This window comes from Chanodichthys erythropterus, chromosome 9 (assembly GCF_024489055.1).
Source record: "Chanodichthys erythropterus isolate Z2021 chromosome 9, ASM2448905v1, whole genome shotgun sequence".
NCBI classification, from domain to species: Eukaryota; Metazoa; Chordata; class Actinopteri; order Cypriniformes; family Xenocyprididae; genus Chanodichthys; species Chanodichthys erythropterus.
In genome coordinates, this window is record NC_090229.1 from 15970208 (window position 1) to 15983940 (window position 13733).

Sequence of the window (13733 nt, forward strand, 5' to 3'; positions counted from 1 at the left end):
ATTTAAAAAAAAAATAATAATTCAAAAAAATCTTACTGACACCAAACTTTTGAAAGGTAGTACACAGACAGACAAACATTATTCAATGCAAAATGCAATTTCATGGCTGCTTGGTAGGTCATTTTACCTTCAGCTCCACCGCAGCTGAGCCAATCAGCATTAAGGATTCACTGTCCCAGACATCAATCTGCAGGGAGTGGAGCGCCAGGTATCGCAGGAACCACCCCCGCTCACCTGGCTTGAGGAACTGCGGGTCAACTCGGTACTGCAGCTGCAGACCAGGAAAACCTGAGTAAGAGAAAAATAAAAGTACAACAAGAGAGAACAAAGCTACATCAAGAACATGAATAATGAGAGAAGACAGAAAAACAGGTTTGCGATTAAAGGGAAGGGTTTAAAGCCCATTTAGAATGAGAGTGAAGTAAATCTCCCATTTTTAAAACAAATCTCAGGTGGGTGATCAAGCGCTACGTCCAATTCTCTAAAGCAAGGACTTTTATGTAAAAACCAAACAGTCTGATATCTGTATAGCCACCAAGCCAAATATGTGGGAAATGTAAATAAACATTTTCGAGCTACAACCCTCCAGCATGCACCGCATCCTGCCAGTCATGAATATCAAACACTGGCAGTGCTGCAGGCGCTGATGTTTTCTATATGTTCCCACACGATTCCCCATGTCTAAAGTGATGACAGTAATCAGTTCTGAAAGTGCTTGGGTAACATTGCAGTTACATTTATGTTTTTATGCAAAGCTGTAGAAAATCCTGGACCAATACTTTATGTGGAGCCCTGAGCAGTGATTTAAAGTCAGGAAAAACAAATGTAAAGTAGTGTATGGAAGCATTACTGATGTGCTCGAAGGGATGTATAGCAGATGCTGGTAGGCCAGAGAGTAGGGAACATGTGTACGAAAAAGAGTAAAGAAGTGCAAGGCTGCATTTTTGATGTAAGGCAGAGATGTTGGCAGACTAGTAAAAGTCTGGATTTAAAAAAATAAAAAAATAATACTTTTATTCAGCAAGGATTCAGCATTAAATAGCTCAAATGTGACAGTAAAGCCATTTATAATTTTATAAAAGATTTATAAAAGATCTATTCAAAGAATCCTAAAAATATGTGTGACGGTTTCCACAAAAATATAAAGCAGTTCAATATTTGAATGATAAACAAATTGGTTAATTTTAAATAATTAATTGGTGCTCAAGAAACTCTTCTTTTTATTACTTAGTGGTTGTGTTGCTTAATGAAATGTTGAAGACAGTATTTGAAAAAAAAAAAATCATTTTTAAATTATTAATGTGTTTACTGTCATTGTTTATCAATTTAATGCATCCTTAAAGGTGCCCTAGAATTTAAAAAAATTTATTTATCTTGGCATAGTTGAATAACAAGAGTTCAGTACATGGAAATGACATACAGTGAGTCTCAAACTCCATTGTTTCCTCCTTCTTATATAAATCTCATTTGCTTAAAAGACCTCTGATGAACAGGCGAACCTCAACAGATTACGTAACAGTCGGGGTGTACGCCCCCAATATTTGCATATGCCAGCCTATGTTCAAGGCATTACACAAGGGCAGGACATCTGGATGTGCACAGCAAAATCATCAGACTATGTAAGCAAGCAAGGACAACAGCGAAAAATGGCAGATGAAGCAATAATAACTGACATGATCCATGACATCATGATATTTTTAGTGATATTTGTAAATTGTCTTTCTAAATATTTCGTTAGCATGTTGCTAATATACTGTTAAATGTGGTTAAAGTTACCATCGTTTCTTACTGTATTCACGGAGACAAGACTGTCGTTATTTTAATTTTTTAAACACTTGCAGTCTGTATAATTCATAAACACAACTTCATTCTTTATAAATCTCTCCAACAGTGTGTAATGTTAGCTTTAGCCACGGAGCACAGCCTCAAACTCATTCAGAATCAAATGTAGACATCCAAATAAATACCATACTTACGCGATTAGACATGCTGCATGACGAACACTTTGTAAAGAACAATTTTGAGGGTTATATTAGCTGTGTAAACTTTGTTTATGCTGTTAAAGGCAAGCGCGAGCTCCGTGGGCGGGGAGCGTGAGCATTTAAAGGGGCCGCAGCCTAAATCGGCTCATATTTAATGATGCCCCAAATTAGGCAGTTAAAAAAAATTATTAAAAAAATCTATGGGGTATTTCGAGCTGAAATTTCACAGACACATTCAGGGGACATCTTAGACTTATATTACATCTTTTAAAAAGACGTTCTATGGCACCTTTAAAGTGCATACATACAGCCTAGTGTAAAAGGAAAGTGGTAAAGGTCCAAGCATCAATCCCTGTGGAGTAAGGTGTGTAAGCCTTTCCAGTTGACTTGCTACCTACTTTCATCCAGGTAGGATATAAACCACAGAATCACTGACCTAGAAATGAGCATTTCTACCATCTTAGAGATCAATAGTTTGTTGTTTGCAGCATCAAATGCTGCCAAAAGATCCAGAACAAACGGTATGGAGTTAAGCAAGGGCACTCTGGTGACGTGCGTTTATGGGAACAACAGCAGTTTGAGTGAAGTGACTGGATTTATGGGGTCAATCAGGTTGAGCACAATCGAAATTTGAACACAAATAAACACAACAAACCCTGGATGCATTTTCATTCGTGGCAAAGCAAAACAAGCAAATGCAACACTAATGCTTAATGAAGTCAAAATGTTAAACTGGATGTTGCTTTTACATTGTGCTACTTCAGGCAGAGAGCCAAAAATATTATTTCTTCATTGGAGAGAAGTGCAATGCTCAGCTGAGAATCTAGGATGAGAAGTTGTTATGCAACAACAAGTAATTGCACAATAACAGCATCATAACCCACAGGGTACAGATGTTCCTTGCACAGACATCAAAAGGCCTTCCGCAAAATATCATCATTCAGCCTGTAATTTTTATGGCACTGTATGGCTCATTGTCTTGTACAGATGGGCCAGAGGTGGGTCTAAGGGCTGAATTCTGTGCACTGTGGCATAATGCTTTAACACCTTATAGCGGGGGTCTTCAATAGGGGGTCTACAACCCCTAGGGTAGCATACAATTATCATTTTTACTCAAAATAATTATTGGGGGGAAAAAAGAAAGATAAAGAAGCTACTGTAAATGTTTCATTGTTTGTCCCCCATTAAAATGAACTAAAATTATAATGCAATGTAAACTGTAAATCATTGGTAATTATGTTAATAGCCCTGCAATGTAAGCATCAAAACAAAGTATATACACTAATGTGTTTCCATATGCATTCTATATCAGGGTTGAGAATTAGATGCCTTTAAAACTCCAAATCAACGGATGGATGGACGGGTCACTGGTAATTATTGGTAATTCATTGGTAATTATTTCAATAGCTCTGCTATGTAAGCATCAAAACAAAGTATGTAAATACATCAATGTGGTTCAATATTCAGTCTATATCCGGGTTGACGGATGGATGGACAGACAGATATACAAAACCCTGAAACAGGGCAGGTTTAAAATGTAACAGGGGGTCCCTGCTCACCAAGGGATCCTTAGACTAAAAATGGCTGAAGGCTTGCACGCTCATGCTAGATGTATTTTTCATGTATGATATTATGTCTCTTCTGAAATAAAAAGGCTGAAAACAGGCTGTTAGAGCTGATCCTCTTGTACCCCTGCATCTCTCTGTCATGCTCTCTCGCTCTGTCACCCTCTCATTATCTGTCTCATTTCTGTTCTCTTACTCCACCACCCTATCTATCTTACTCTTCAACATTTGTGCTATCTCTATCATCTATTCCTTCGTTCTTCTCAGTTGTACGCTACAGGCAAATGAGAGGCTGCCTACTCATTGTGAGACATACACTTCCTTATGTCATGTGTGTTCCACCTCATCGGATACTTTATCTAGCCAATCAGTAAAGACAATTTCATGCGAAATGCAGCAAGTGGTAAAACTGCCGCACAGGTTTTTCCTCATATTGGGACCTTTTTTTTTTTTTTTCAGTCAAGGAGGTGCTCGAAACACAAATAATGCATTGCGCTTTAGCCAAGTTTTTCATGGTATAGCATGAGAGCAAAAAGCCCCACTCTGGCTATGGGAAAAGAGTACTTGAGGTGCTCTTAGCTCAACATTTTAAGGTGCTTTGAATTATCAGCCTTTGCCAGTCTATGAGAAACTACTGATAAAAATAACTCACATCAGGGGCAGGTAATAAGTATTTTTGGCAGCTGTATGAACAGACAGAGCCAAAACTGTTTTCTCAGCACTACCAAGTTCATCACAAAGTCACGCCGTTTCTACACTTCTCCTCAGCAGTCTACGGTGTATGATGACTCCTTCTTAAAAGCAATTACTGGACTTCGGCCAAGAGTCATAAAACTCTAATTGCTCATTTTTAGAGCTTTATTCACTAAAACACTGCATGTGTTGCAGTTAAAAACTGCTATAAATTTTTACTGACATTGATCAAATTCATTAGGGCAAAAAGGTGGCGTTTTTGATGAGTGCCATGAATATGCTTTGTTTTCAGACGATTAGCAAAGATGCTTTTAAAACAATACAACAAGTGAAATAAAAAGTGTTGTGGAGTGCTGAGCAGAATCATAAGGTATTCGTAGGAGGGTGGTAATCATACCAGAGCTAAGTGTGCCGTCCTTGTTGATAAGGGAGAGGACGCATGGGTAATCAGGACTGGATTTGAGCTTGCTGTTCTTCTCCGGGTCAAGCAGCTTCAGACGCTCGGTGGTGACAGGGGGGAAGCGGTAGAGTTGGAAGGTGAAATGGACAGAACTGGGCCAGTCTGAATTCACACCACCTTGAGGGACTCTAAGGAGAGACAGACAAGTGATTGGTATTGGAGAATGCGACATAATTGAAAAGCAATGATGGCATACATTGAGATACGATTGGATCAGTGAGGACATTGCAAATGATTTGAAAGAAATATTATGTGTGGAGTCAGTCTAAGTACCCCATTATTAGGAGTCACTTGGTGGCGCTTTGTTATGAAGAATCAATCTGAGAGACTCCACAATGATGAACAAGTCTCAGTGACTCGATGATAAAGAGCCAGTCTGAGTGACTCCTTCATAAAGAACCAGTATCAGCGATGCAATGATGGAGAGTCAGTTCAAGGCACGTTATGATGAAGAATCTGTCTGAGTCACACCATGACAAACTCCTTTCAACCAGATCAATAGTAACTTATTTAAAGTTTTTTAAATGGCTAGAGGTCATATGACGAGGAATCTAAATTTTCTTGATCTTTTGAGATGAAACTTTTTTGTTCTGAGATAAGTGTACTTTGAAAGCATACCCTAACTTGCAAAACTAAAAACTCCCTCACTCATTAAATTCACTGCAAAAGTGAGCTATTTCATACTTCTGCCATCATTCAAATCAGATGATTGTAATTCAAAATAAATTAATAATGACTTTTTAAAGGTGCCCAAGAATGCTTTTTCACAAGATGTAATATAAGTCTAAGGTGTCTCCTGAATGTGTCTGTGAAGTTTCAGCTCAAAATACCCCATAGATTTTTTTAAATTAATTTTTTTAACTGCCTATTTTGGGGCATCATTAACTATGCACTGATTTTTTCAGCACGCCGCCCCTTTAATTCGCGTGCTCCCTGCCACACGAGCTCTCGATTATATTACAGCACATTTACAAAGTTCACACAGCTAATATAACCCTCAAATGGATCTTTACAAGATGTTCGTCATGCATGCAGTATGCATACACCGCATTAGGTGAGTAAAGTATTTATTTTGATGTTTATATTTGATTCCCTATGAGTTTGAGGCTGTGCTCCGTGGCTAACGGCTAATGCTACACTGTTGGAGAGATTTATAAAGAATGAAGTTGTGTTTATGAATTATACAGACTGCAAGTGTTTAAAAATGAAAATAGCGACGGCTCTTGTCTCCGCGAATTCCATAAGAAACAATGGTAACTTTAACCTCATTTAACAGTACATTAGCAACATGCTAACGAAACATTTAGATAGACAATTTACAAATATCACTAAAAATATCATGCTATCATGGATCATGTCAGTTATTATTGCTCCATCTGCCATTTTCGCTGTTGTTCTTGATTACCTAGTCTGTTGATTCACCTGTGTAGATTCAGATGTTACTGCCTGCCCTTGTCTAATGCCTTTCATAATGTTGGGAACATGGGCTGGCATATGCAAATATTGGGGCGTACACCCCGACTGTTACGTAACAGTCGGTGTTATGTTGAGATCCGCGTGTTTTCCGGAAGTCTTTTAAACAAATGAGATTTACATAAGAAAGAGAAAGCAATGGAGTTTGAAACTCAATGTATGTCTTTTCCATGCACTGAACTCTTGTTATTCAACTATGACAAGGTAAATTCAAATTTTGAACCTAGGGCACCTTTAATGCAAAACAAAACAAAATGTGGACCTTGATTGGGGGGAAATGTATAACCCTAAACCTAAACCTAACATGCACTCATTAACCAATCTACATTAAAGGGTTAGTTCACTCAAAAATGAAAATAATTTAATTTATTACTCACCCTCAAGTTGTTCTACACCCATAAGACCTTTGTTCATCTTCGGACCACAATTTAATATATAATCCGATGGCTCAGTGAGGCCTCTACTGCCAGCAATGCCACTAAACTTCTCAAGATCCAGAAAGGCACTCAAAACATATTTAAAATCATGTGAGTACAGTGGTTCTATCATAATATTATAAAGCGACAAATACTTTTTGTGCACCAAAAAAAAAAAAAACACAAAATAATGACTTTTCAATAATATCTAGTGACGGCCGATTTCAAAACACTCTCTACAATCTTTTGTTTTGAATCAGTGATTAGGAGTGCCAAAGTCATGTGATTTCAGCAGTTTGGCAGTTTCACAATCCGAACCACTGATTCGAAACAAAAGATTTGAAGCAGTGTTTTGAAATCAGCCATCACTAGATATTGTTGAAAAGTCCATTTTTTGTTTTGCCGCACAAAATGTATTATCATCGCTTTATAATATTAAGGTAGAACTGCTGTAGTCACATGAACTGATTTAAATATGTTTTGAGTACCTTTCTGGATCTTGAGAAGTTCGGTGGCATTGCTGGCAATAGAGGCCTCACTGAGCCATCGGATTTCATCCAAAATATCTTAATTTGTGTTCCGAAGATGAACAAAAGTCTTACGGGTGTAGAACGATATGAGGGTGAGTAATTAATGACATTATTTTCATTTTTGGGTGAAAAAATTTAAAACTAAAGGTGTTAGACTGCCATTAATAAAGTTAATGGTGAACACATGTCTGACTGAAACCGCTCACATAATTAAAAACAATAAAACAGTATCCTTGTACCAGAGCTTGAAAAAATAATGCTTGAAGGTCTCTTGAAGTCAGAAAGAGCAGGTAAATCATAAAACAAAACTTCCCATTTAATCATGTGGAGCTTCATCATTTCCTGAAAGCAAAATCAATAACTTTCTTGCAAATTCATTGCACTGTGGCTCTTTCACTGAAGAGAAAAATCAATAATAATAAAAAGTTTTTTTGTTTGTTTGTTTGTTTGTTTGATTTGGTAAGGCAGGACTTTTGGGGAGAAACAACTTCCTTAAAAACATGATATTTTAAATCAATTTAATTAGCCAGTAATGGTCCACTGCATTTTATGTAAGCAATAATTATCCATCACTGAACTGCTCTGCACCTGAAGAAACACGTCCATTCAACATTAAGAGCTCAGGGCCGATGGGTTCACTCATTCAAACCTGAAAGTCTAAAAACCAACAAGCTGGGTTTAGAACGTCATGCTGTTACACGAACAAGAGGATAAACAAAAGATATAAATAATTAAATGAAAGGATATAAATGAATTAATCAAAGTCCTAGGTGACATTTGAGAGCTGACAGGGCAATGTGAAGAGTTCGTCTCCATCCTCAGCAGAATGAATTAAAATGGAGGGACAGATTAGGGAGGGATGATTGCTTTCTTTTCTCTTTGTGAGAAAGATTAGCAATCAATCACTCAGAATTAGATAAGGATAGAAACTATTTAGAGTGCGGACAATTGGCAGGCCCACTGAGCGCGATCACATCACAATTCTAGAGTTTAAGTGCTATTCACTCAAAATGTCAGTTCTGACCTCAGAGCCAATCAAATGACTTGAATTCCTCAATTAAAAGAATAGGCCTTACAGCTACGCTAGAATTTCACATCAATATTCATCTGGTAAACAAAGGAATGGAGCTCTGCATGATGAGTGGGAAAACTGAGATTTCTAAGAGTGACTGCAGAATACACACAAATGCATAGTAACTTCGTATTTTAAAAAGGAGATTAATTTTGCAGATAAATCAGTTTTACTTCCTTTCCAAAAGAGAAAATGTATTCAGGTATTTCCATTTACCTTCAAAAGCCAATAGGTCAAAGTCATGTCAACTGACTCACCAGTCTTACTGTGTGTGTTTAAAAAAAAAAAAAAAAAAAAGCCAACAGCATTGCAGTCTACAGTATTTAAAAATCCAATGGCCTATCAAAGTGATGTCTCTCTTTATCTTACACAAAATTGCAGATAATATAAAAACATAAAACTCAAATCTAAAGCTTAAAGCATAACTAAAGGCCATGACCACATCATTAGTTGATCAAAACATGTGTAGGGGACTGCAGCAAACCATTATAAACAAAACATTTATTCAACCAAGCTCCAAATTTGGCCTGTTTGGATATTATGTGATTTGTGATCTCACACAAGAAAATACATTTGCATATGATTGCTTCTAGAGCAAGACATCAACAAATACTTTTTAATATCACCACACCATAGGCCCCACTCACGTGTATTACGTTGCTTAAATAGGCATTCAGGCATTCTCCAGGTGCTTGTGTCTGCTGACAACAGGACAAATGGAAGAGTAAAAGAACGTTTGCTTTGACGTGCCCTGTTTAAACAGCTTGTATGCATCTCTTTACAGACTTCAGAAGGACACCCGTGTTAGGAAAAAGTGGATGGATTATTTTTAATGGTGTCCAGGATCACGTTGTAGGATTATATGTTTTGTTCGGAACATTTTGTTTTGTAAACTAAGCACAGTGTTATGGAGATTTCACAAAGAAACTTTTGTTGAAAGATGAAGCAGCGAACTATATTGGATTTGAGTGCAGCTACAATGCAAAATGCAAGTAATGCTTTGTCTGTAAATGAGTTTTATTTGGTTATTGTTTTCAAAACACTTACTCACATGCAATAGCAAGAGGGTGTTGATACTTTTTCAACCTGGTCTCATGACGAAAACTTACCCATGGGCACGTTTTCGCGAGTCGCGAAATACGTACCAGTGAGTACATATCGCTGCAGTTTCGCTCTGAAATGTCCACTGAGCGGCTCCAAAAGCGTGTTTTTTGGGTTTTTTTTTTTGCCAGAGCAGATAATAGGGTGAATGCGGTACGTTTTTATGACGTTGCTTTTTAGACGAATTGCCGCAGTTCTCGATTTGACATTTGCACTCCGTTTCGTTTTAAAATAACTTCCCACCGACGCCACGCCTAAACCTACCCGATAGTGTTAACAAAAGCGAACATGATGTAAGAAACGTCTATTTTTCAGCTCGTTTAGATCTCTCTTTGAGCTCTTTTTTTTTTTTTTGTCTTCAGTCGCCTTTCGCGGGATTCGTACCCATGCAGGCAGGGGGAGTCGACTCCTCACCCTAAGTCCGACTCCGTATCGGCCGAGCTACCGAGCAAGCTTGGTCACTGTCAAAAAAAGCGAAACGCGTAGAGCCGGAGAGTCCAAAGTACGTTCGTTTACAAATCGGGCACTCCGGTCGGATGCGCTTTGAAGCCGTGACCTGATATTGTACGAGGAGACGCCAATACGAGTTTTTACGAATCCATAATCCGACCCTGGCCGTCGTCGAAACCGTGCGTGAAAACAAGCAAAAGCGCTCATCGACGTTTTGCCGGCATCTAGCGTTCGTTTCTGTCGGAAACTGCGGCGAGACGTACTCGCCGGTACGTAATTTTGTGTCTCGCCAAAACGTGCCCACTGGTACGTCCCTCCCATGAGACCAGGTTGTACTTTTTCCATGCAATGACATTAGCCAATCATAACAGACACTATTTACTAACAAGCCTTAAAGGAGCTGCCCCTTTAAAAAGATCATTTCAGACAGAGGGTCAGAATGAGGGTTGAAAATATTTTTTCTGCATTTATGTTTTTTTTGTACAAAACAAACAAACAAACAAAAACTTACTAACATTGTAAGTGAACCTCAAGAAAATCCAATATATATTTATTTACAGTATAGGGCTGTATGAAAAATTATATACTGTGATAGACTAAAATGGTAGACTTTTGCAATTTGATTATCACATTAAGCCATATCACTATTTCAAATTTTATTTCAATTAATTGTGCAGCCCTTTTTATTTAGGCAACATCCACACAAAGCCAGTGCTTTCCCTATCCAATCTTTTTTTCCCTTCCTCTCAAGAAATATCTGCGAACACACAAAACCACTGAAACCGACTCAAAACAATGTAGTATACATGCCAGATCAGTATGTGGCACTGTAATTCTGTCACAAAGATACACAAAAAACAAAGAATAAGACTTGGAGCATGCGCATAGCCCTTGTGTGCTGTATACAAACCTTAGTAAAGCTTAGAAATAAAGTTTTATTTTATTGAAGCTATTTATAGTAAATTAAATATTAATAAATATTGAATTTATTAATAGCACGAACAAAAGCATGTGGTCCGCTATTGTTGTTGTTGTTGCTGTTACGTGACGTAACGATTTCTGATTTTGGTCGACACATGGGATGATGACATCATAGTTTCAAAAAATATAAGAATTGGCTGTACGCATGAAAACGCAAGGGTGTCGTCTGGACAAACCTATACGATACGAAATTTTTGAGTATGCACCTAGACGTGTCTCCGTGTGGATGGGCCCTTATTTTAACTTTCATTATTTTAGCTGTTCATCAACTCACAAACCCCCGTTTCAGAAATCCTACGAAAAATGTATACATAAAGAAGGATTTATTATTTTTTGTACAATTAACCACATTTCATTGTATTAAATGTGTTAAAGGTGCCCTAGAATTAAATATTGAATTTATATTGGCATAGTTGCATAACAAGAGTTCAGTACATGGAAAAGACATACACTGAGTTTCAAACTCCATTGTTTCCTCCTTATTATATAAATCTCCTTTGTTTAAAAGACCTCAGAAGAACAGGCGATTCTCAACATAACACCGACTGTTACGTAACAGTCAGGGTGTATGCCCCCAATATTTGCATATGCCAGCCCATGATCGTTTCTTACTGTATTCACGGAGACAAGAGCCGTCACTATTTTCATTTTTAAACACTTGCAGTCTGTATAATTCATAAACACAACTTATAAATCTCTCCAACAGTGTGTAATGTTAGCTTTAGCCATGCAGCATAGCCTCAAACTCATTCAGAATCAAATGTAATACATCCAAATAAATACTATACTTACATGATCCAATGTATGCAAGCAGCATGCATGACAAACATTTTGTAAAGATCCATTTTGAGGGTTATATTAGCTGTGTAAACTGTGTTTATGCTGTTCAAGGCAAGAGAGAATTAAAGGGTCCGCAACCTATATATCAGTGCATAGTTAATGATGCCCCAAAATAGGTAGTTAAAAAATGAATTGAAAAAAAAAATATATGGGGTATTTTGAGCTGAAACTTCACAGACACATTCAGGGGACACCTTAGACTTATATAACATATTTTAAAAAGAAGTTCTAGGGCACCTTTAAATGGATAGCCCTGAAGCCCTAGTAATAAATTAGTAAATGGATCTCAAGGCTTTAAAAAGCTGAAAAGAGAACTATTTCATCACCTTCTCCTCCAATTTGAAAAATAAAACAGCCTGACATAGACAGTAAGAAAGATGCAGAGAAAATACAAGAGAAAGAGAGGGAGATTGTGCTTTAAATCTGTCAATGCCTGATCTGAGAACAGAGGTGCCCGGGTCTGTCACAAGCACACTTGACAAGTGCTGTTTCTTATGTGGACAAGTTAGCATCAATACTTGTGTGATATATGGACATTGGTTGATTGGAGGCAGAGAGAAGTTAGCCAGAGATGCTTGGCCCTGAACCAGCTCTTGAAGAGCTGCATTACTAATGAAATAAAGGACCTGACATCCTCTGTTTAATAGCTAGTGTTTCAGCACTGCTCGTAAAGGCTGCAGACTAGAACATACTGCTCTACACAGACCTGCCTGTGAATCTTTCTAAGCAGAGGAAGTCATATTGCAATTCATTATTAAAAACACTACTATATTATATCACTACATAATACTATTATACAGTTTTAATATGTTTTCAATCATATTTTGGCTTTTTTTCCACAGACATTGCTTAGAATATTTTTTCCTGGAATACACAAATAACCAAGTGAAATAATTTAATTTTGTAGAGTACTTGAATAAATGATTATTCCAGACAGATGATGTTAGACAAAATTAAACATTCACATAATTTGCCAGTATGTCTGTATTTGTCTGGACATTTGTCTAAAATTTAAATAGATTGCATGAAATAAGGAAAACTGTGACAATATTTTCAACAAGCAGCAAACTATTTTAGTGAACCATTTTTGAATTAAAAGATGCAGTCTCACTGACTTTAACGCACACAGATAAAAGAATACAGATAAAAAAAGACTGCAACAATAAAACAGTGCAGCTAAGATGGCCTGACATTCAAAAGTACCTGGTAAAGGCCAGGAACTGCAGAATGAGAGTGTTGGCCAGCAGATGATCTGCTTCTTCTCTCTGGAGGTCAAAGTTGACAGGCTCAGAAGGATCCAAAACCTCAGCCACCTGGTTCTGATGGTCCAGGATCTGAGGAAAACCAGAGGAGAAGAGCTGGGCCAAAGATCTCCGGGAGGTCGATCTGGAGGAGCTGAGATAGAGAAATCACATTTGCACCGCTAAAAATTGGCTGTCAGTAGAATATACAGTATATATATATATATATATATATATATTTTTTTTTTTATTTTTTATTATTATTTCTAATGATATGTTAAGCTTATCATTACGTTACATAATGCAGTACAATAGATTTCCAGTACATTCAATTACCTAAGCATTTCATTTCACTACTGAACACCTGCCTTACTACTGAGCCTTTTTCAGTTTTTTGTGCTTCATAGATTTTTAGTCACAATACTGTACCTGCACAGACACCTGAAGCTGCCAAGTGCTGTCAAAACAACACAGAACACAGAGCAGTAAACACATGTGGCAGCCTACTGTGCGTTATCGGGTACATTCAGTATCTCTTCACTGCATTTCAACATGTACAACGTTGTAAAAATCCCTTTTAGCCACGGCATGTTCTGTGTGAAATGTTAGTGCCACTACGAAATCCTCTTGTGTGATCTGGTAATATGTCCTGCTGTTATATCTTAAAAGGGATCTCACACATGAGATGATATACATGGTATTGAGAGGCTTACATCAAGCATTTTCTTAAAGACTTCAGAAACGTCTTCTTTCCTGAAAGATAAAGGCATTTGAAATATGCCCTGTTGGACACAGAAAGAAAATTGCAATGTGGATGCCAACGTGGGTGCCAAAACAGCTGTCAGGCAGGACTGTTCAGTACAATATGAAATATAAAATGGTGGATATATACACAATCTCATAGATAGCAAATAAAGTCAACATGATGT

At 37.5% G+C, this 13733-nt stretch overlaps 1 protein-coding gene across 5 annotated transcripts in view; it reads right to left on the bottom strand.

The window, feature by feature from the left end:
• Positions 1 to 13733, bottom strand: part of nphp4 (nephronophthisis 4) — a 184772-nt gene that overhangs the window by 35481 nt on the left and 135558 nt on the right. For 4 of the 5 annotated variants that reach the window (XM_067394736.1, XM_067394735.1, XM_067394734.1 and 1 more), the window contains 3 exons: positions 12767 to 12958; positions 4638 to 4828; positions 128 to 288 (listed from right to left, as the gene is read on the bottom strand). In XM_067394736.1, coding sequence (XP_067250837.1) covers positions 128 to 288; positions 4638 to 4828; positions 12767 to 12958 — 544 coding nt within the window. The remainder of the gene's footprint in view (positions 1 to 127; positions 289 to 4637; positions 4829 to 12766; positions 12959 to 13733) is intronic. The other variant, XM_067394737.1, reaches the window with a different exon arrangement.